Below are 23,546 nucleotides of genomic sequence, written 5' to 3'. Positions count from 1 at the left end.
GTCATCTAGCTTTACATTATGGAGGGTGACGGCTTATGCGTTTCATGGATTTTCTTTTCTTTTTATAAGGAACTGGTCCTAAATTGATAGAGCGAGACATAGGACCTGAAGGAGGGAAAATCGTGCACTGTGCACATACTGCCAACTAGAGGATAGACCCAGGCCAAGGTTTCTACCACCACCAAAGCTTGTGTTACCATGGCAAAAACAGTAGAAAAGATTATTCTCATCAATTCTACACAGCAGCAAATTAATGAGCAGCATTCAACAAGGTGGACAGTAGGAGCACAGCAACATTACTGGGGTCACTCCAAGGAGACACCAAAGACACGCTTACCCGGACTCCCAAACATGTGAAAATATGAAGCTGGATGAGCGAATTCTTCCAGAGAATTTAGCAGTATCCCAATTCTTAAAGAATTTATTTAAGACGAGATTTAGTTTTTAATACCACAATTTGGGGTTTCATATATAATGCTAGTGAAGTTTTAGCAACTCATTGGGGTTTATTTACTTAGGGTCCGCACGACCCACTTTCGCCGGCTTTTAGATATTTTTGGGATTTGCACTGCTGGGACAGGGATTTAGAAGGGGTTTGTGTCGCGTGTGATCGGATTTTGCCGTAATCGCGCCGACTTTCATGCAACAGAAATCAGGGGTGCGGGCCATCGGACGTTCTGACAGATTCGGGCTGAGCGCGGAATTTAACCTCAAAATTGCGTCGCAAGACAAGCAACACATGCCGGAAATCAGGCGCACGATCTTTGTTGTCCAGGTAAGTAAATATGCCCCATTCTGCGCATTATTTAAAAAAAAAAAAAAAACTTAATCTGACATTTTTTTGTAATAAAAATGTTCTACCTTTATCAATTAACCCAAATAACATAATGGGGCAGATTTATCAAGCTGTCTGAAAGTCAGAATATTTCTAGTTGCCCATGGCAACCAATCACAGCTCAGCTTACATTTTACCAGAGCTCATGAATATTTCAAAGGGAAGCTGTGATTGGTTACCATGGGCAACTAGAAATATTCTGACTTTCAGACAGCTTGATAAATCTGCCCCAATGACTTTTTTTCTCTCTGTCAATAGACATTTTGTCACTGTATTTGCACAACCCATGGAGTACTTTAAGCCTACAGGGTCTGATCATTCCTACTATATACAGCTGTTTTACTGATGATCTGTTACAGTGTGGCACACTGTAACATATCTCCAGAAATGGCCGCTTTGCCGGGTGCCAGAATGGATTACAGGTGTTAGAGCTGGGTCTTTGCTGCAACAAACACTTGGTCTGTACAGAGAGGGCTCAGCCTGTGAGTCCTCTCCATATTCTTACAGCACTGTAACTTACTAGCCAATATTTAGCTATGTAAACTAGCCATAAACTGGTTGGTACATATGAATCCAATAATATATAGGGGGAGATTTATCACAAGTCTCTTAGAGCAGAACTTTTCTAATTGCCCATGGCAACCAATCAGAGCTCAGTTTTCATTTTCCCACAGCTGTTTATAAAATTAAAGCTGAACTCTAAATGGTTGCCATGGGCAACTAGAACAGTTTTACCTCAGAAACTTGATGGTAAATCTCCCCCTATGTTGCTATGTAGCAATACTCCATGGCTGTTCTCACACCTTTCCTGTTTCCTCAGCCTTCATCATAGCCTTGGCTTATTAACATGTGCTAATTGCAGGAAATTATAGCTTCATTGTCGTTTCATAAACAAGCTGAAGATCTGCATACGTCTGCGAACACAGTCTTCAAATGTGACACACTGACTGGCAGGCATAGATCCTCCCTGGCATGGTGGAAGGGCATAATTGAGCCTCCTCCGAGAATTATTATAATGGGCTGATTTAATTATGTTTGGAAATCCTCCGCTATCTTTTGTAGACTATGGAGCTCTAAATGAATTAAATATGCCCTTGTTTGTAACACAGGCAAGGAGGCTTCTGTACCAATAATGGCTTTATTTTACCGTGGATAAAAAATTATGAAATATCCCATTTTTTCACGGAAGCGGATCATGGAAGGCAATAGAAATAGGTCGGCAAAAAAAAAAAAAAAAAAACTGATGAAATGTCAGGGTTTTTTCACTGATGAGGCTGAGAAACATGTGTTATGCTTTCAATGCAATGTTAAACCTTCCGTTTTTTGCAAACGTGGAGACAACACTGAAGTATCTCAGAGACAAAACGTGAAGGATGCGCAGAGGTAATTCAGTGCCAACACCAATGCAAAGCTACCCTCACACTGTAGTACCCAGACAGGATCTGTCAGAGAAACCTTGGCTTGGAGTCCGCTGACCCCAGGGGTCCATGTTTTTAAAGTTTGTTTAGGTAGGAAGTGTGCCTGGTGCATAGGTTCAAAGAAAATATATCTAATTATCAAGCTGGCGGATCTGGGTTTAGCTTCATTCCTGCCAAAAGTGCAACCACAAGACAATGGAAAATCATATGTACCTAATATGAACATAAACCACAATTAGGAGCATCCACTACCAGGGTCAGGGGGGCTAGATCTATCATCTTTGCAAATTTTGAGTAGCTAGAACATACTGTGCTCTTTCCTGATATGGGGTGAAAGGTAACAAGGTGCCCAGTTGATTGGAGGCATTTGATTAATAAGAAACTATTAGAAAAATGTAACTCACTGAGGGGAGAGGTAGAAGGTGACCATCCGCCTCTCAGGGCATCAGAGTCAGGGGTGGGAGCAAAAACTCAATGGGGGGACATGTATCATAGTTTTTTCTTTCTTTGGTGTATTTTTGAGACATTTGGCAACTCTTTTTTATGCCTTAGGGTGAAGACACACATGGCGTTTTTGGGCCGTTTTTACTAAGTGCGTTTTCAGATCGTTAAAAACGCATCCGTTTTTTAAAAACTCATGCGTTTTTTGAAAATGCGGTTTTTTACGCATGCGTTTTTAACGATCTGAAAACGCACTTCGTAAAAACGTGCATTTTTGTCTGCGTTTGTAAACGCAGACCAAGCTGTACCCATCGGGGCGGCCCGCGGCCCGCATGTGTTTTTTAATAGACTGTTAAAAAACTGCCCAAAAACGGGTTCAAAACGCCACATGTGTCGCTGGCCTTATAGTCCGTATTTCATGAACTGAATATGACCATGTGATGATGATGGCCAAAAGGCTTAAAAAGATGACAACTCCCATGGTAGAACCATTGGGAGATTTATTGCTTGCTCTCTAACTTTCTGAAAACACATACAGCTAAGCATCTGCGGTATAGAATCTCCATCAACCTAACAGAAGACTAATATATTTATTTCTATTTAATGCCATTTGTGTCCACGGCCAAAATTATTTTGCAGAACACGATCTCCACATTTGTATCAAGGAAACACTTCAGCACAAAAGTAATGATTATTCTGCTGCGAACAAGCAAAATAAATATCCGGCAATTCAACTATCATTAAGACTAAGTGTCCTGTGAGTGCGAAATAAACATCAAATAAATTATTTTGATGAGTCAATTTACGTCTATGACAGCCGTTGGGGCAAAGCCTGAGTGAGGGAGGGCACAACCCACAAATTATAAATGCTAAGAAATTTTCAACAGTTTTCAGAAATCAGCCGAAAATTACTTTTTCTTTCTTTTCTTCTCTCTATTCCCTCGCTATTTTTTATATGTTTTCTTTCCCTCTAAATGATCTGGTCTACTTGAATATGGGTAAGGTTATAACCTAAAAACTTTTTTCTGTCAGGCTGGGCGTTGCTGTGAAAAAAATAAAACTATAGCTACCACCCTTGGCGCTCCCGAATTCCCACATTGCCATCAGCCGGCCTGGCAACCCTGTGCACACTGAGTGCGCAGAGAGAAGTACCGGTAAGTATAGGTTTTTTCACATCAACCCCCAGCCCACCAGTAAAGATTTCATTAAAGGGGTTATGCCATGAAACAATTGACTGCAAAAAGCTGTCAAAGAGGTTAAAATATTTCAAAAATCTATTTGTAAAGGTCACCTGGAATTAAAGATTCCTTCCTATTTGTTAGGCTACATTCACACTAACGTATGGGGGACGTATATACGGCCGATATACGTCCCCCATAGGCAGCAATGGGCGCACGGCACCCTACGGGAGCGCTACGGTGCCGCACACATGCGGCACCGTACCGTTCCGTACCCGGGAAAAAGATAGGACCTGTCAAAGTGTTTCTTTGACCACTTACTTTGACTCTAATAATCCTCCCTCCTAATCTGCTTTACACTCCAGTAAACAAGCAACATGAAAGTCAGCGATGTGTCCGATTACATAGCAGCAAACTGGCTACTCCATGCCCCAGTAGCCGCGTACGGAAATTTACATATATACTGAATAAAAGTTTGCTAAAGATTGCAAGGACGAGAGGATTAGCCCTTAACCCCTTAACGACTTAGCCTTTTTTAGTTTTTTCACTTCCATTTTTCACTCCCCACCTTCAAAAATCTATAACTTTTTTATTTTTCCACATAAAGAGCTCTGTTATGGCTTATTTTCTGCGTAACAAATTGCACTTCGTAGTGACGGTATTTAATATTCCATGGCGCGTACTGGGAAGCAGGGAAAAAAATCCAAATGCAGTGAAAATGGTGAAAAAACACATTTGCAACGTTTTCTTGTGGGCTTGGATTTTACAGCTTTCACTGTGCGCCACAAATGACATGTCTACTTTATTCTTTGGGTCGGTACGATTACGGGGATACCAAATTTGTATAGGTTTTATAATGTTTTCATACATTTAAAAAAAATTAAAACCTCCTGTACAAAAATTTTTTTTGATTTTGCCATCTTCTGGCGGCAATAACTTTTTCATACTTTGGTGTACGGAGCTGTGCGTGGTGTCATTTTTTTGCGACTTTTGATGGCGTTTTCATTGCTATCATTTTTTGGAATGTGCGACCTTTTGATCACTTTTTATTAATTTTTTTATATTTTCCAAAATGGCAAAAAAATTTCATTTTTGACTTTACGTGGTAAACGCAGTGAAAAACCATTATTATATTTTGATAGATCGGACATTTTTGAACACGGGGATACCTAATGTGTTTATGATTTTTACGGTTTATTAATATTAATATCAGTTCTAGGGAAAGGGGGGTGATTTGAATTTTTAGGTTTTTTTATTATAATTTTTTTTTTTTAACTTTTTTTTTACTTTTATTTTTACTATTTTTCAGACTCCCTAGGGTACTTCAACCCTAGGTTGTCTGATCGACCCTACCATATAGTGCCATACTGCAATATGGCAGTATATGGGGATTTTACTCCTCATTCATTACAATGTGCTGATAGCACATTGTAATGAATGGGTTAAAACGAGACAGCTTCGGGCCTTCGTGAGACCCGTAGCTGTCATGGCAAAAGATCACCGCTCCCCGTGACGTCATCGGGGAGCGGCGATCCGCGGCAAGATGGCCCATGCGGCACCATCTATTTGGAGCCTCCGGCAGCATTGCCGGCAGCGATCGCAGTGAAAGCACCGATCGCGGGTGTTACCAGTAAGCCTTTGGTGCAATATGCAGCAGAGATTTACCGGCTATGGAAAGGGCTTGGCCCGCGAGCCCTCTCCCTGCACCGGGCGCGCGCCGTACTAGTACGGTGCGCGTCGGGAAGGGGTTAAAAGGGCTATCCTCACGTCCTATAGGTCCACCTACCACCCTATCTGCCTTTATAGGTAGATATGTGGTGGTAGGTTCCCTTTAAAGGGGTTTGTCCAATTTCAGCAAATAATTGATTTTGTTTGTGTAATGAAAAGTAATACAATTTTCCATATACTTTCTGTATCAATTCCTCACAGTTTCCTAGATGTCCATGTTCATGTGATGTCACACAGGTGCAGGGCTCACTATAACATACAGTTCTCATTACTCTCTGTAATATAATAAATCTTGTGCTTTATTACCAGTGTTGTGTTTTTCTTCCATTAAATTTTTTTCTATTTAACCACACTATACGTTTTTTGGGTTGCTCTACCTGTCCTCAAGCACAACGCTGTAATAAGGTAGCAACGTTTACCTAGCACTAGATGTCCATTATAGAGAGATTATAGGGAAACCTTCTACTGCCATGAAAAGAGGAGCGTTGCTGCAGATCCACACCCAGGAGACCATGGAGGAGCCAAAGGAAGTGTAGAGAGAGGAACTACGTTCAAGTGCAGCTGGCAGGATAAGAAGTGGCTGAATAAAGTAAAGGCAGGACAGAGAGACCTGTTCTTTCTCCTCCACTATAGTTGTCAACTTTATCCACACTGACTTATATGAGCTCAGTAAAGAGGCAGAGCCTCAAACACTTATAAACAAGTTTTATTTTATCAAATGTCGCCCTCTTGTGGTACAGAATGAACAATCAGTAAAGCTCCACACAAAAACAGAAAGGTAAATTCAGGGATTTTTAATAAATAGCATATTTGAAGTCTATATATCGGTGGCACCTATGTCAGGCTACTTTCACACAATGAACACATTCCAGGTCCAGCTCATGGTAAACTTTGAATCTTTCTTTATATTAAACATCCAGGTTGCAATAAAATCCAAACGTTAACATCTTTCAAGCAGATGAACTGCTCTAGATTAAGAGAAGGCCTGGCAATCAGCAATAACCTCCTGTGCCTACAGAGATAACACATCCATATTTCTCTCTCACTGTCCTGACAGGAAAGGGGCAATAGATATACCACACTGACATAAGGTACGATTCAATCCATCTAAATGCTCAGGAATGTTCCCTGTTACCTCACAGTTTAGGATAAAATATAATATTCCTATCAGCGTGCTTTATTACAGCAGCCTGGAGCTGGGGGAATACTGACTGCTAAGCTGGGGTTCAATGTATTTTGGACTATAAGGCACAATGAAACAGTAACAAAGTATATTGCCAGAGCAGCAGCCCCCAATAATGAGCTCATACGGAGCACTAAACCCGCAGAGGGATCCTGTGATGTCACTAATGATATTACAAGGATTCCCTGAGCACAGTGGGCTGAGATATAAAGTTAGCTGGTCACCCCATAGAAAAAAAAGAAATTAACATTTACATAAGAATTAACATGAACATAAAATTCTTCCATTTATAAAAAAGAAAAAAAAAGACAAAATCATCCCACCAAACTTCTTGGAGCTGTAAACGGTCTTTCCACAGAATGGGTAGAAAAAAGCTGAGCCGGGATCAGTATTTATCCACAGTAGCAAAAAGTATCTTGAAACAACTGATTATTTCATTGTGGTTACAAACATCCAGGAACCAGGATCGTGAGGGCTGACGCGTTTCGAATCAATAGATTTTAAGTTCTAGCCATTATGAAATAAACAGTTGTCTTTGGATATTTATTTCTTTTACTTTGAGTCTACTTTGCTGTAGTTCCATTGCCACTATGGACATCAGCCGCTGCCTGGTCTGGGGGAGCGGCGTTTTTGTATTAATACGCATTTCTGGGGTGGTATTTGGGCTACACTGCAGTATTTGTTTGACGCTGCTACGGGAGTAACAATTTTCTTAACGTCTAACAACATACTATACGCCTAAGGATTATTTGTATTTCTGGAAATTTTATACTCCCCCTTGGCTAAAAACTCTCCTTAAAATGGTAAGAAGAGTATTTTTATTCTTTTGGGAAAATTTTGTGCAACCTCTGATCTTCACAGAAAATACCATTGAGCTGCAACAGGTATAAACATTTGGGAAGGTATATAATTTTGAAAAGGTTGATTCTACCATAGAGAAACAACGCCAGTATTAGTACGTCACATGTCGGCTGTGGGTGTATGGAAAGGGCTTACAGACTGATCCCTCTCCTGTGATCAGTGTTAACATTGCACCACCATATTGGCTTAGATCGTCACTCTCCATGATGCCATCAGGGATCTGCAATTTTAGCTAATCTATTACAGTGTGCGATATGCCAGGAGATGCCAGGTAAGATAAAGTTGATTTTATGGGGATATGAGGGAAACAAATTTAAGCTAAAAGAAGGAGGGCATTTAGTTAATAGGGCTCTATGGAAGCCTGTCACTAGCTAATTTTGTGAAACATGTGGAGACAGGTTCCCTTTAAAAGCATTTACTGCATACAGAGTGGTAAAGTTTATTTATAGTTACTGTATGCCCTTTTAATATCTAAGCTTCTGTATCTAATATCTGTGATCAATGTTTCACGTCACCCCTTGCTTGCAGTGCTGTGTACTTTTCTGTGTATATATATATATATATATATATATATTCTATCCTATGGATTTTGCAGGACTTGTTGCCCAGCCCTAAGGTAGCATGAACTCACATTTTGCTTAGTGCCGTTTGACAAAAAAAATCTGCAACTTCTTTACAATTCTTATAACTTTCGAAACTGTACATTATATGCTGACATTTTATTGGAATCATTGGCCTCAATCTGTCATGTATAGCAATAGCACTTAAATCGGCCATTCTTGTTCAGGTAGTTGCTCGTAGTGGATTCGCAACGCATTCAGTGTATTCTATCCCATGAATTCCTCACCCATGTCACAACCTCTTGCAGTATCTCAGTATACTACTGATGCTAATGTACGATATGGGGGGAGCTGTAGCAATTACTGACACAAGGTCTTATTTTCAGGGGAGGCCTTATATTTTTAATCTTGAAAAAAATTGTACCAAGTCTTTTTTTTGGGAAAGGGGGGGGGCTCTTATTTTCGGGGAAACAGGGTAGTTACCTTGCACGTTCCGTCCATGGATGCAGAGAGTAGTAAATGACTGAACTCCTTCATTGGACACCACTGGACCCGGTTAACTGGTCCTGTATGCTCCTTCATCCTGAATATCACTTTTGTAGGTATTCCACTGCTTTGGTACTTTAAGGGTAAATGAGGTCCAATATAATCTGAGACTCTATAGATATTCCTTGCAGAGTGGCTTATTAAATCTTGTGAAGTTACTGATTCACCCCCTTTTACTTCTACAGACAAATTTGATTGGTCTTGCCTCAGTCTTTTAGGGACATAGGGCTTCACCACACCCTCACTGCTGGGTTGATATCTCTTCTGAGGGGGCAAGACAGTCACTTTCATTGTGGAATTACTCAAGCCTTTGTATGCAGAACTATAATTAGGAACATGTACAGGGTACTGGGTTGTCAGGCTGCCAAAAGATGATGTTCCTGCCAAAGTGTCTGGACTCGAAGAGGGCACAGTAGTGTTGCTTTGTGGCTGGTGCTGCACAAGATTCATGGGTAGAGCTTTAGGGACTTGGGGTGTATGGGGACTCCTGTCATCTTCAGTCTCTGAATCAGAATCATCATAGTTCACCAATGAATTCATTCTTGTAAACAAGTTGGAAGGATCCTAGGGTTACAAAGACATACAGATAATTATGTTTATACATAGCAAAAGTGCTGTTATTGTGTTTTTGGAGGTGAATCTCCTAAACTTCTGGCCTTGTAAAATTGCACATTATACTGCATATCTCTTTGGAAGCCCCAAAAAAACATGATCAAATATTCTGGATGCTTGGCAAACATTTTTAGGAGAAATTTAAGAAAGATTCTCTCTGGTCTCTCTCTGTGAACTGTTCTGCAACCTATCCATGGAAGGTTTACAGACAAAAAGCAGAACCTGAACCGCTGCATGCTATCGACAAATGGAAACAGTGCACAGAGACTTATACTCGTATTCTTCTACTCACATAGAAACCCCTTTATAGGCAGTCCCCGGGTTACATACAACATAGGGTCTGTAGGTTTGTTCTTAAGTTGAATTTGTATGCAAGTTGGAACTGTATATTTTATCATTGTAATCCCAGACAGAACTTTTTTGGTCTCTGTGACAATTGGATGTTAAAAATGTTGGGTTGTCATAAGAATCAATGTTAACAATAAATCATCATTACAGACACATTTGATAACTGTTACAGCTGTTTATTGTAGCCTAGGACTAATGTACAATAAATTACCAATATCCAGTGGTCCGTTTCTAACTAGGAGTCGTATGTAAGTCGAGTGTTCTTAAGTAGGGGACCGCCTGTAAAGGGACCACCCACCTGACAGCTTACAGTCTATTTAACATATCTGGGTCTAAAAATAGCAGTGTCGATTGCTCAAGAATGGTGTCGACAAAAATATTCCATTGTGCCAGCAAAGCCTATTCAAGGATGAAGAGTTAGTGGAAATGTTACGGTCCTCACAAGCTCTCCCAACAAGAAATACTTCTCCATGAACAAAACTTGTGTAGCATCATTCCTCTCAGAAAATTATTGTATTAAAATGAGAAGTGGGGTTATTATTGGGGGGTATGTCCTTACACAATCACATTCCGTTCTATAGTTGTAGTCATTTCCATGGTGTTTAAGACCAACTTGTCAAATTTCCTAGAGGAATACCAGAGGAATTATACACTGTAATGTAAGAAGGAAACATGCTGCAGAACTGTTACATTATGGGAAATGCGACACCATGTTATAAGATCCCAAAATATACTATATAATATTACTAATATTATTAGAGATGTATCTTTATTGTTTCATAGACTATAAGAAACCCGCACTCACTCAGTGACAGCTGCAAAGCCCAAGTCGCACTGCATGCTGGGAAGCGCTCCAGTCCATTACTGAAGCCAATAGATCAGTCTCTGTCCTTGAAGAAATCCATTCCCCCAATCAACTACCTGGTTGCAGGTAGTTCCGCTTTGCAACCTTAAAAAATACTCATAATGCCTTCCACTGGATTGTGGCTGAACTTTAATAAAAATAAATCTGTAGAATTGAATAGTTTCAGGTTTCAGTTATTCCACCAGAGCTTCTGCCATGAGGGGTTTCCGGAGGTGGGAACCTCTATGATTGCTATGTTTTCACGGGGAGTGTATTGCAGGATGCACAGTAGGCGGGGCCTGGGATTGCAGCATCCAGACACCGGCTGCTTGTATCACACGGGCCGAGGAAGCAGCGGCTGATGAGAGGTAATGCGGCTCTCCTGCTCTATGGTCGCCCTAGTAATGGCAGGGCTGTTATGTAGCCATGACAGGTCGTGCAGCAGTACCTGGCGTTATCAGTGACATAACGTGCTATGTAGCCTGGCAGCCTCTCCCTATATCCACGTGTCCTATATGGAACGAAGCTGGGACCTGACACTTCTAAAATTCACCTTACTATAGGGACGGCCAAGTCAGCACAATCTCCCATATGGTTCCCATAGTCACAATAAAGGATTGACCAGCCCTCTGTTACCTTGTATATAGGATCATGTGGGATGGTATAAGTCACAGACACTATGACATACTATAGGGTCCACCAGCCTCTGTTATCTTGTATATAGGATCATATGGAATGATACTATAGAGTCCACCAGCCCTCTGTTATCTTGTATATAGGATAATGTGGGAGGTTATAAGTCACAGACACTATGACAAACTATAGTGTCCACCAGCTGTTATCTTGTATATACGATCATATGGAATGATACTATAGGGTCCACCAGCCCTCTGTTACCTTGTATATAGGATCATGTGGGATGGTATAAGTCACAGACAATATGGCATACTGTAGGGTCCACCAGCTGTTGTCTTGTATATAGGATCATGTGGGATGTTACAAGTCACAGACAATATGGCATACTATGGGTCCACCAGCTTTTATCTTGTATATAGGATCATGTGGGATGTTACAAGTCACAGACAATATGGTATGATACTATAGGCTCTACCAGCCTCACATATGATATGGTGTGATACTATAGCGTCCACCAGCCCCTGGTATATTGGATACAAAATCATGTGTGATATAACTAGTCATAGACACAATCATATAATACTGTAGGGTTCATCAGCCCCCTGTGATCTTTTGTGATATCTATTCATTATGTAATAATATAGGATCAACCCACCCTCTATAATCTTATACTTAAGTTCATGTAATGAAACAAGAAATATTCCGTGTGATACAGAGTCACCCTTCCCTCTCATTACACACACTATGGTTGTCTGTGGTATAATACCTTGATAGCATTGACTTTCAGTTGGCAGTCAAATTTTGATATATCATTTCTGTCTATTCAGAATTCCCACGTCTCAGGAGTCTGCAGATAATTTGCTGAATTATCTAGTATATTTTCTATCATGGCTGACCCTGGATCTGGTGGTGCGCTCTCACCCCTGGAACTGTATAACCGAGTGTCAGAACAGGGGGATAAAGTTCGAGTACTAAAAATGGAAAAGGCACCAAAAGTAAGTATTGTTTATATATCTGTATAGAGTGGAGACACCGTGGAAAAGACAGCAATTTTCTAATGTTCTCCTCCCCAATTCCTGAAGGTGCATGTAAGATAAAACCTGTTGGTTTTGCTTTACTTTCAAGGATGAAATTGATGCTGCAGTGAAGCTTCTCCTGGCTCTGAAAGTCGACTATAAGAATGCAACAGGAGAGGATTATAAGCCTGGCTCACCACCCAACAATGACACCCCAAATAGCAACAATGGCTTGCCTGCAGCAGGTGATGGTGATGACTTTGTGGATCCCTGGACAGTGCAAACAGGCAGTGCAAAGGGGGTGGACTATGACAAACTCATAGGTAAGTGATGAGAGGTACACAGGCGAGAGAATGCAACAAGATACAGTTGCAGTAATGTGACATAAAAGGTGCCCACGTAAAGGGATTTCGGTGTGTATATAACGAGTATAAGCCGAAACCCCTAATTTCAACACAAAAAACTGGGAAAACCTATTGACTCGAGTATAAGCCAAGGGTGGGAAATGCATTGGTTACGGCCTCCCAGTATATAGTCTGCCAGCCCCTGTAGCATACAGCCTGCCCAGCCCCCGTAGCATACAGCCTGCCCAGCCCCCGTAGCATACAGCCTGCCCAGCCCCCGTAGCATACAGCCTGCCCAGCCCCCGTAGCATACAGCCTGCCCAGCCCCCGTAGCATACAGCCTGCCCAGCCCCCGTAGCATACAGCCTGCCCAGCCCCTGTAGTAGGAAAAACAATAACACTGTACTCATCTTTCTGACGTCCCCCATAGGTCCTCTTCTGTCTCAGACTGTCTCAGACAGAAGAGGACCTACAGGTGATCAGAAAGGTGTTTTGACTTTATTTTTTTAGTTGACTCGAGTATAAGCCGAGTTAGGGTTTTTGAGCACAAATTTTGTGTTAAAAAACTAGGCTTATACTCGAGTATATAAGGTATATATACGGTAAGTGGATTTTTATACATTCATGATTCATATCTTTCATTTAGTTCGGTTTGGAAGTAGCAAAATTGACAAGGATCTTATAGATCGTATTGAGCGAGTTACTGGGAACAAGGCTCACCACTTCTTACGGAGAGGAATCTTCTTTTCACACAGGTATGTCAGCTTTTTTATTATGGGAACATCAGGCTTTGTACATACCCTTTTACCAAATATGTGACAAATTATTGCATGCCGTATGTGATATCTCCAGACTTTAGCCTGCCATAGCAGACAACCAATATTTTGCATATAGCTGCCCATGCAGCCCTATCATGTAGAGGTGAATGGAGCAGCAAGATCAAAATGTAGTCATGGGCCCGCTGTTATTACTAGAGGAGCTCCCAGCAGGAGAACCCCTACGTATTAGACACTTAATCACCTTTTCCGTGGATGGGTAAACTGTAGCAGATAAAATTTGCATAAGTCATTCATACAAGTGACTACAAGAAACTTTATAATATATATTTTATTCGAGAAAAGTGCTTTTTTTGCGCTTTGGCTCTTATTCTTCTGAAGTTTATCTGGATAGCAGGGGTGTCAAATCAAATAGCTATGCATGGTGGGGCATCAGTGACTCACAGCAGCTAAGTGTCCTCTCAGCAGCAACTTTACAGGTAGACATTTCTAACAGCCAAAGGGCACACAAGTTTTTAGTGTTGTCTTTAAGACTTGCAGCTATAAGGCTACATTTTCATCACGTCTGTTGGACATGTTTAATGTGTACACATGGAAAAAATCTAGACAGAGTTGTCCATTTTGCCTCCATCTGCTCAATATATGTTACACCCAGTAATGGTCGCTGAAAAAGCGCAGGAGAGAGCAGTATACTCTCAGCGAAGGCCATTGGAGTGTATGGGAGGTGCAACTCTATCGCAACCATTGCTGATCTGCGCTGACTGAAGACTTTGGGTGTTTTCCCAGTGATGGAACTGTCTCACGGGAGACACATGGAAAACCAGCGGCAGCAGCAAATCACTGGTTCGCCACTCCTTCCATTTTGGGGGGGGGCATATCTATTGTAAGGATATGTCGAAAAATCCTTCCAGTGTATTATTCCAACTAGGGGAAAAAAAACGAGATATGAAAATAGCCTACAGCGGACATACCTATAATTAAGTATAACCGTATATACCCGTGTATAAGCCGAGTTTTTCAGCAGAAAAAATGTGCTGAAAAACGTCCCCTCGGCTTATACACGAATCTTAACCCACTTAAAAAATAAAAAATAACCCACTCTAAAAAAAATTCACTTATACACTCACCCTCGGATGTCGGCGCGTCCCGTCTTCTTTCTTCTCGGCGGCTCTTCTTCTTTCTTCTCTCATGGACGCGGCCATGTTTTCTTCCTGGCCGTCGCATACTGTGACGTCAGCAGTGGCCGTGTCATAGTATGTATACAAGAATACAAAAGTCCCTCTGCATCAACGTCCACCGTATATATTCGATATTAAAAATGATTAAAAACAGTCGATAAGGAAAAACATAGTATGTGCCTGCTGGAAGAAAAAATGGCCACTTCCAAGACAGAAGAAAGAAGACGCGACGCACTGACATCGGGGAGCCGCACTTGTTTTGGACGCCATCTTGACTACTGTCCGCCATCTTAGATACAGCGGCCATGTTCCCTGACCATTCTCAAGTTAATGTCATGATTCAAACTTCATTTTACGTAACCTGTTTGCTGGCCTGTCAGCTAATACCCTTTGACATTTAATGAGAAGCCAGTCTGTCCTCGATGCTGCATAATAATATGATTCTGGAGCCACTTATCATCTCCTTCTCAGCAAACTAGTATAAACAATATCTCTGTACAAGGTCTCTAAGAACTGCGCACAATTAATTAACTTTTTTTCCCAGAATGTGCTGATGTCCAATAGCTTTGCTGTATACTATTCACACCCCTTTGATGATTCTTCTGTCTGATATATATTATGCATTTTGATTATTAAAGGGAAAAGATCTTGACTAAGAGATTGACGTGTATGTCTTGGTCTTTATGTTCAATCATGAAAGGGTTAATTAGGACTCACCTTACAAAAGTCAAGAGGGCTGTTGGGGCCCTGCATAAAAATCCCTAACAGCACCGATAAGTTTTTTTTTTTTAAGTGCTGGGGAGGGGGAGGGGGGGCAGGCTATATACTTCATGGGGGCTGGCAGACTGTATACTTCATGGGGGCTGGCAGACTGTATACTACATGGGGGCTGGCAGACTGTATACTACATGGGGGCTGGCAGACTGTATATTACATGGGGGCTGGCAGACTGTATATTACATGGGGGCTGGCAGACTGTATACTTCATGGGGGCTGGCAGACTGTATACTACATGGGGGCTGGCAGGCTGTATACTGCTGGGAGCTGGCTGACTATATACTGCTGGGGGCTTGTTGGCTATATACTGGGGGGGGGGAGCTGTGACAAATGCATTTCCCACCCTCGGCTTATACTCGAGTCAATAGTTTTTCCCAGTTTTGGTGGTAAAATTAGGGGTCTCGGTTTATACTCTGGTCGGCTTATACTCGAGAATATACAGTAATAATTTTACAAATAATTATTTATGTGTGTGTTTTTTATATATTAGAGACATGCATCAAATTCTGGATGCAGTTGAAAACAAGAAGCCATTTTACCTCTATACAGGAAGAGGTCCTTCATCAGAAGCAATGCATGTTGGTCACCTGATTCCATTCATCTTCACCAAGTAAGAAAATTATTGGTATAAAAGCTGGACACCAGTGTAGCTTTTATAGAGGCACTGACTTCAAGTCAACCTCTCCCGACCTTCTCTGGTGATCCCAACCTTCAGTCATTTGTGCACAGTATGTCACTATAACCCTAACATTTAGAAACCATATTCTAGTGTCATACAGTTTCAACATCTTTTTACAGGTGGTTACAGGAAGTATTTAATGTCCCACTGGTCGTCCAGATGACTGATGATGAAAAGTACCTATGGAAAGACTTGACCATAGAGAAAGCCTATCAGTACACAATAGAAAATGCCAAGGACATCATAGCATGCGGCTTCGATGTTAACAAAACCTTCATCTTCTCAGACTTGGAATACATGGGGTGAGTAACTCCTATTCTATTACCTTATGGTGGTGTAAAAGTCTAGAATCATTAGAATCATTTTCTTATTATAAAGATACTAAGGCTGAAAACAGACAAGTTCCGCCTATATTTTTTCAATGTTGATCCAGAGGAAGGTATAAACCACTATAGAAAAGATGCTAGTTAACCTATATTAGGGAGTCCAAGTGTTACAAACCATGTCAATTGATCCCTCAAGGAAACCAACTCCCTGAAATATTTATATGTGGTAAAGATGAATTCTTTAAAGGGGTTCAGTGATGCTGAGTGCCCAAACTACAACCAAAGCCCACTTATTTATCACAAAGTGCAGACATGGCAATTTAAGTTAGCGAGAATGGGACCTCCCGTTTGCCAGTAGTTTGACCACCACTGATCAGATTGATTTCTTATCTAGTGGGTACTAGTTAATAATACAACTTGGTACAGCCCTTTAAGTATAGATAACTTGGAGGAATGATAGTGTTTTTTATTTTTTATTGTAATATTCTTTATTTATGTATTCAACAGGACGAGTTCAGGTTTCTACAAAAATGTTGTACGAGTGCAGAAACATGTGACGTTTAATCAAGTTAAAGGCATATTCGGCTTCACAGACAGCGACTGCATTGGTAAGTTGCCACTGTAGAGTTCTCACCCTATATGTTGTCTTACACATCAGCCGGTTTCCATGTAGTAACCAGAAATTGCTCAGTTCCTGGATATTCATTTTGTTGTTGTGTTATTTTTTTAGGTAAAATCAGTTTTCCAGCTATTCAGGCTGCACCATCTTTCAGCAGTTCCTTCCCAGAAATATTCAATGGCAGAAAAGATATTCAGTGTCTCATCCCATGTGCCATCGACCAGGTACGTAATTTAGCTATTCCCCCTTTCCATCTAATCAGCATTTTAAGATTTTTCAAGACAAACAATCTTCCTCCACTTATTCATTTTCAGCATTTTTTTCCCACTCCTGTTCAGTCAAACATTTGGAGGTTTAACTGAGATTTAATGTATCAATTAAAAATCCCATTGACATCACTGTAAATTTTATGTTATCCTTTATGTTCCGTTTAGGCAGGTATCCGTTATCCATAAGTTTTTTGGATGGAAAAAATGACAGGCTGCAGTAATTGGATAATAAACGCATGGATAATGGATACCTGCCAAACTAACTGGATGACATAAGATTTACATTGATGTCAATGGAATTTCTAGTTGCTATAGTGCACACGATATAGTTAGCTTAACCCCTTCACGCGCAGTGACTTAGCGCTCAGTGGCGGATATATCCGCCACGGCGCTTATGCCGGCTCGGCTCTGGATCAGAGCCGAACCGGCATCGGGAAACACGGGGTGCCGGCTGTAACTAATAGCTGGCACCCCAGTGTAACACCCGCGATCGGAGTTGTCTCCGATCGCGGGTGCTTAACCCGTTAAATGCCGCGGTCAGCGCGACCGCGGCATCTAACATGCATCTGGGGGGTCTTTCCCCCACGATCGCCCCCCCCCGAACCGTTTTCGGGGGGCGCCGATCGTTGCTATAGTAACTCTGGGGTCCGATCTGGACCCCAGAGTTACTTGCAAGAATTGCCGGTAAGATGGCGTCTGTGACGTCATCTTACTGGCACAGTGCCAGCCTATGCAAGTGTATAGGCTGACACTGATAATACTCTGCAATACATCAGTATTGCAGAATATTATCATGAAGAAGCAATCAGATGATTGCTTCTTCATGTCCCATGGTATAAAAGTGAAAAAGTTAAAAAAAAAAAAAAAAAGTTATTCAATAAAAAAATAAAGTCATAAATCACTAAAAATGCCCCAAAACATATAAAGAGACATATAACTCAAAAAAAAGTCTAAATCATAAAACAAACCCCACATATATAGTATCACCGCGTCCGTAACAACCCGTAGAATAAAAGTAAATTATTATTGAACCCCCACGATAAACGCCGTAAAAAAAAAACTGTTATAAACCCTCCAAAAATTATGATTTTTACCTTTTCAATCCCACAAAAAATGCTATAAAATGCGATCAAAAAACCATATGTACTCAGACATGATACTGGTGCAAAGTACAACATGTCCCGCAAAAAACAAGCCATCAACCAGCTCTGTAGCCAAAAAAGTAACAATGTTATGCCACTTGGAATACGGCAATACATAAATGATAGATTTTTCCCCACATTAGGGTTTTGTTTGACAAATTTAGTAAAACGTAAGAAAATATATTCATGTCTGGTATCCCCGTAATCGTATCGACCCATAGAATAAAGATAACATGATTATTAGTCTATACGGTGAACACCAAAAAAAAAAAAAGTAAAAAATCCAGTACAGAATTGATGCTTTTCTACTCCTGCCCTCAAAAAAAGTTCCTAAATTTTCAACAATAGGTGATACTAACCCCAAAATGGTAACAATGGAAAAAGCATCTCGTCCCGCAAAAAAAATGCCGTCACATGGCCCAAATAACGGAAAAGCGAAAATTTTATAGCCTTCAAAAGGGGCCAATGAGGAAACTAAAATCCTGGCAGCTGTAGCGCCCTCCTTCCCTTCTGCGCCTCGCTGTGTCCCCATAAAACAAGTCACAGCCACATGTGGGGGGTCGCTGCACTCAGGAGAAATTGCAGAACAAATTGTATGGTGGGTTTTCTCTTTTTATATTTTGGAAATGTGTAAATTTTAGTGCTAAATGAACGTATAAGGGAACAATATGACCATTCTAAATTTCACCTCCATTTTGGTTCAATTACTATGAAGATCTCAAGGGGTTAACAATCTTCGTAAAAGCTGTTTCTGATAGCTTGAGGGGTGCAGATTTGAAAATGGGTTGGTTATATAGGGGGTTTTGATGCTAAATATGTAAAATTTCATTCAAAACTTTATTTATCCCCAAAATAGTCAATTCTGAAAATCCGGAAAAGCGATATTCTATTTGTAAGCCGCGTGACATCAAAATAAATTATCCAGACATTTCAGAAATTATGAAAATGTAAAGTAGACAAATGGGAAATGTTATTCAGCAACTTATTTAGGTGGTAAATCTATCTGCCTGAAAACGCAATGATTTAGAATTTCGAAAATGGCAAAGTTTTCAAAAAATGTATCATATTTTCTTTTTTTTTGTAAATAAACGCAAAACTTATCAGCCAAAATTTACCACTAAAATGAAGTACAACATGTGGGGAAAAAACAATCTCAGAATCGTTTTGATAAGTAACAGTGTTCAAAAGTTATAACCGTATAAAGAGACGCAAGTCAGAATCCAAAAAATCGGGCTGAGCCTTAAGCTACAAAATGGCTGCGTCCTTAAGGGGTTAAAGGACATCTACCATCCGAAATACTGATAGTACGGTCCTATAACATGCTTACTCATCAAGAGATTTTTTTCCTACACCATTTTTATTCAATACTGGGACCGGGCGATTACCCTAAAAAAGTTTATATAAAATATGCTAATGAGCCAGAACCTCTCAGGTTTAAGTCACCTGATCGCTTCCTGGCTTCAGGGGCTGATAATATATACACGCCCCATTCATCTTAACACAGCCGGGTCCTGCCTTCTTATTACTTACCTCACCGGCAGTTTGGGTGATAAGAAGGCTCCCAAGTCCTCAGGGGTTGCGTTTATGAAATGGCTATGGGCGCCTGCTATTTGACTACTTCATATGTTCATCCCCCCGCTCATTATTATTCAGCCAATTATGATGTAGGGTCATCACACAAGCAAAACTATGTAGAGAATAGTAACATATTTGCTATGTACTGTTCAGTCTCTATTGGAACCTGTTACCAGTGGGGAAAAAAGCCCTCTGGTGACAGGTTCCCTTTAAAATCACTTTTTTCCTTTTTTTTTTTTTTTTTTTTTTTACCAGGATCCATACTTCAGAATGACCAGGGATGTAGCCCCCAGGATCAGTTACCTCAAACCTGCCTTGCTGCATTCAACCTTCTTTCCTGCATTACAAGGGGCACAGACCAAAATGAGTGCCAGCGATCCAAATTCTTCCATTTTTCTCACAGACACTGCCAAGCAGATAAAGAATAAGGTAATGCTTTGAGAAAGAAAACCTTTCTAAACAGCAAATGTAATTGTCATTGTCCACTATATGGCAGCAAAACTGTAGGTACTATGTTTGCCTGTACAGAGCACAGTACTCTCTGTAAGGCTACATTCACACGACCGCAGGGGGACATATATACGGCCGCAAGCTTGGTGCCGTACATACGTCCTCCATAGGCCGGCAATGGGCACACATAGCTATTGCGGCATGCATCGCTATGGAGAGGGGAGCAGTCACCACTCCTCATCATCATCGCGACGAACGTATGCCCGTCCGGCTACGGCCTGGCGGGCATATGTTCATGTGAATCCTGGTTCTGTATTTCTGTGCCATATGAATCCATATATAAGTGACGTTCTTCATCCATTTGTGCACGTATGTTACTGTATCTGTACGGTATCCGTATAAAATACGGTAGGCTTGCTGACTATTGGCTGGCTGACAGAATTCACCTCCCACTGGTTCTACATGGATATTGCACAAATATACAAAAGCATATGGTACACAACCGTATTCAGCATGTATGCAACACGTGTTTTAAACGTTCCAATAGGGCATAAGGAATGAAAATACTGGAGAAAAAAGGACAATTTTTGATGTCTTGCTCACAGTACGGTACAGTGAACAATACGGCCGTTTAAATGAATGGGCATATTGTCTGTTGAAATGAATGTGGCTTTATGCTACCTGTATGAAAACTGTACGATACAGGCAGCATATGGTCGTTTTCAAACGTACATGTGAAAGAGGCCCAATATGGTATCTGATGGAACATGGCAAACCGTAGTTCTATTTCTATGGTTGCTATATTACTTATCCCTAGAACTACTAATAGTTATAGCCTGCCGGTACCACTGAGGCTTCCTGGGATCTTTTCAGTGATTGTGCCTGCCCACCAACTTTTGCAATTAACCCCTTTCTTCTTTGGTTTTTTTTTTAAGATAAATAAACATGCATTCTCTGGTGGAAAAGATACTATCGAGGAACACCGGAAATATGGTGGCAACTGCGAAGTTGATGTCTGTTATATGTACCTGACTTTCTTCCTTGAAGATGATGAGATGCTTGAAAAGATTAAACAGGTGTGAAGGACTTACCATTATTTTAGTGGGATCCTGCTGGATTGTCCACCTGTGTAAAAAAAAAAATATGCTGCATGTCCAAAATCCCTGCATGAAAGCCAGGAGATGCTTTAGTGTTCTGTATGTACTGTGAGATAATTTTGGCCACCCATAAAAACGTCCTTACTGTTAAGAACAGATCAGATGCATTCCTGCAGTCACATATCCATATGTAGCTACGTTTTATATTCTTTAGCTAATGATTTTAATGTTTGCTTTTTTTCAGGATTACACCAGTGGAGCTTTACTCACAGGAGAACTGAAAAAGATCTTGATAGAAACATTACAGCCAATGATTTCAGCGCACCAGGAGCGCAGGAAACACATCACAGAGGAAGTGGTCAAACAGTTCATGACACCTAGAAAGCTTGCCTTTGACTTTTAGAGACTTTTACAATGTTATACAGATGTGTAGGTAGTCACTGTCTGCCTAGATTGGTCACCTCTTTGCTCCATGATCCAAGAATTTTCCATAAAGTGGGATCGTTTTACCGTACTCCATGAAGTTACATTGTAAATTATTGCAATAAACATGTTCATCTGATGCTTATTATATGACTGGTTGCACAAGTTCTGCTTTGGGACCTCCCTAATTGTCATGATTAGATTCCCACAATGCTGTCAGTTTCAGTCAATCAACCTGCGGTTGGGATTTGTAAATATCCACTTTAAAATATCTACATTGTGGATTATGAACATGGCCTTAATTAGTATGTGGATATGTCTCTATAGTGTAAAGAGAATCAGTGGGGTCTGACCCTCGGGCGCCTACGGAGCAGCTGATGACCGCCACCATGGATGCCTGACAACTTACACCTGCACTTATAAGCTCATCCTAAATCAACAGAGCCAGAAGTACAGCTCCATTGTGTGCGTAATGGTCAGGCTGATTGACCGCAGCTTACCAACCATTTAAATGCTAACTATACTGAGCTAAGCTGTAGTAACATAGATTCATCTCTACACAATTGGAAAAAACACCAGAAGTCTGTGTTAAAGAGGACCTGTCACCAGATTTTGACCCCCCTGAATAACAATGCCTGCTGATAAAGGGTTACAAGTCTTCCCCATATTACCTAAAATTAGCTGCCAGTAGGGCACTGTATGTTAATAACAGATGCAAATTAGCTTTTGTGACTCCTGAGAGAGAAGAGTCAGAGATACCAGTAAACCACGCCCCAATATTCTGACTGACAGCTCTGTGTCTCAAATTACTGATCTGCCTCCTAGTACCTGGGGACCGTCTGCTAATATTCAGCTAGAGACATATAAAGCTCTATGTACAAGTGGGAAATATTGTGTCAATCTTTTTACATGGTGCCTTGTGTTACATTCATGACGTGATCAGTGACTTCATCGCAGGTCCTTCTGCCTTCTAAGAATAGCAAACTGTACACCATGGATGTGATTAGGAGAAGCATGTTGAAATGAACCAGCAAGTCCACAGGGATGAATTCTCATTAAAACTTTTTCTTTATTTCTTCCTCATAAAACCAGTTACAGACAAGTTGGCAACATGGGAGAGTAGTAGATCCACACAATTTACGCGTTTCGAGTCCTTGCGATTCTTAATCATAGACGAAGATGTATGTGGCATGTATGTGATTACATTAAATCACAGCAGCCTCCATGTGGTCAGATACATGTATGGGATACAGTTTGCTATTATATGGAAGCTAAAGGACCTGAAATGATGTCACTCTGGTGGTCCCATGACATGAATATCAGCAAGGAGGCATAAGGCATGGGTAGGAGTAGATGAGATGGTCTAGCCAAGCAGGACACGCCCCCCTTTGACGCCAGTTAATATAAGATAAAAGGTTTTTTCTGTGGATGTAAGTGAAACTATTTTTAGCTAAAAGAGGGGTGGCAGTCAGTTATTAGAGCTAGGAACCTGTCACTGGCTGTATATGTGCAAATGTGGTGACAGGTTCCCTTTAAAGGGAGCCTGTCGCCACATGTTAAGAAATGCAGCTAGTGACAGGTTCTATAGAGCTCTATTAACTAACTGACACCCTTCTTCATGTCATGTGACCAGGATGATGTCATCTAAAGTCCTGTCACATGAAATCACAGCATGCCCCCATGGA

General features: G+C 40.9%; 2 protein-coding genes across 2 annotated transcripts in view; one reads left to right on the top strand and one right to left on the bottom strand.

The window, feature by feature from the left end:
- The window catches only part of WDR25 (WD repeat domain 25), a 98,548-nt gene extending 87,573 nt beyond the window's left edge, over positions 1-10,975 (bottom strand). Inside the window, exons 1-2 of the mRNA XM_072116185.1 lie at positions 10,516-10,975; positions 8,688-9,314 (exon numbers count right to left, since the gene is read on the bottom strand). Coding sequence (XP_071972286.1) covers positions 8,688-9,290 — 603 coding nt within the window. The 5' untranslated portion in view covers positions 9,291-9,314; positions 10,516-10,975. The remainder of the gene's footprint in view (positions 1-8,687; positions 9,315-10,515) is intronic.
- On the top strand, positions 10,773-22,009 carry WARS1 (tryptophanyl-tRNA synthetase 1). Its single transcript, XM_072116184.1, has 11 exons — positions 10,773-10,922; positions 12,018-12,185; positions 12,316-12,529; positions 13,197-13,305; positions 15,772-15,891; positions 16,080-16,262; positions 16,794-16,894; positions 17,017-17,129; positions 20,147-20,320; positions 21,277-21,417; positions 21,683-22,009. Exons 2-11 carry the CDS (start codon positions 12,078-12,080, stop codon positions 21,839-21,841), a joined length of 1,422 nt encoding a protein of 473 aa, XP_071972285.1. The 5' UTR covers positions 10,773-10,922; positions 12,018-12,077; the 3' UTR covers positions 21,842-22,009.
- The last annotated feature ends 1,537 nt before the right edge of the window (positions 22,010-23,546 follow it).

The sequence above is a fragment of the Engystomops pustulosus genome, chromosome 7 (genome assembly GCF_040894005.1).
Source record: "Engystomops pustulosus chromosome 7, aEngPut4.maternal, whole genome shotgun sequence".
Lineage (NCBI taxonomy): Eukaryota > Metazoa > Chordata > Amphibia > Anura > Leptodactylidae > Engystomops > Engystomops pustulosus.
This window is presented reverse-complemented; position numbering and strand designations above follow the sequence as displayed.

Bases quoted from the DNA above. Each gene is read 5' to 3' on its own strand.
- WARS1 (XM_072116184.1), top strand. From the start codon at position 12,078: ATGGCTGACCCTGGATCTGGTGGTGCGCTCTCACCCCTGGAACTGTAT. The intron at 12,186-12,315 runs GTAAGTATTGTT...TTTACTTTCAAG, and splicing joins AAATGGAAAAGGCACCAAAA to GATGAAATTGATGCTGCAGT. The intron at 17,130-20,146 runs GTACGTAATTTA...TTTTTTTACCAG, and splicing joins TCCCATGTGCCATCGACCAG to GATCCATACTTCAGAATGAC.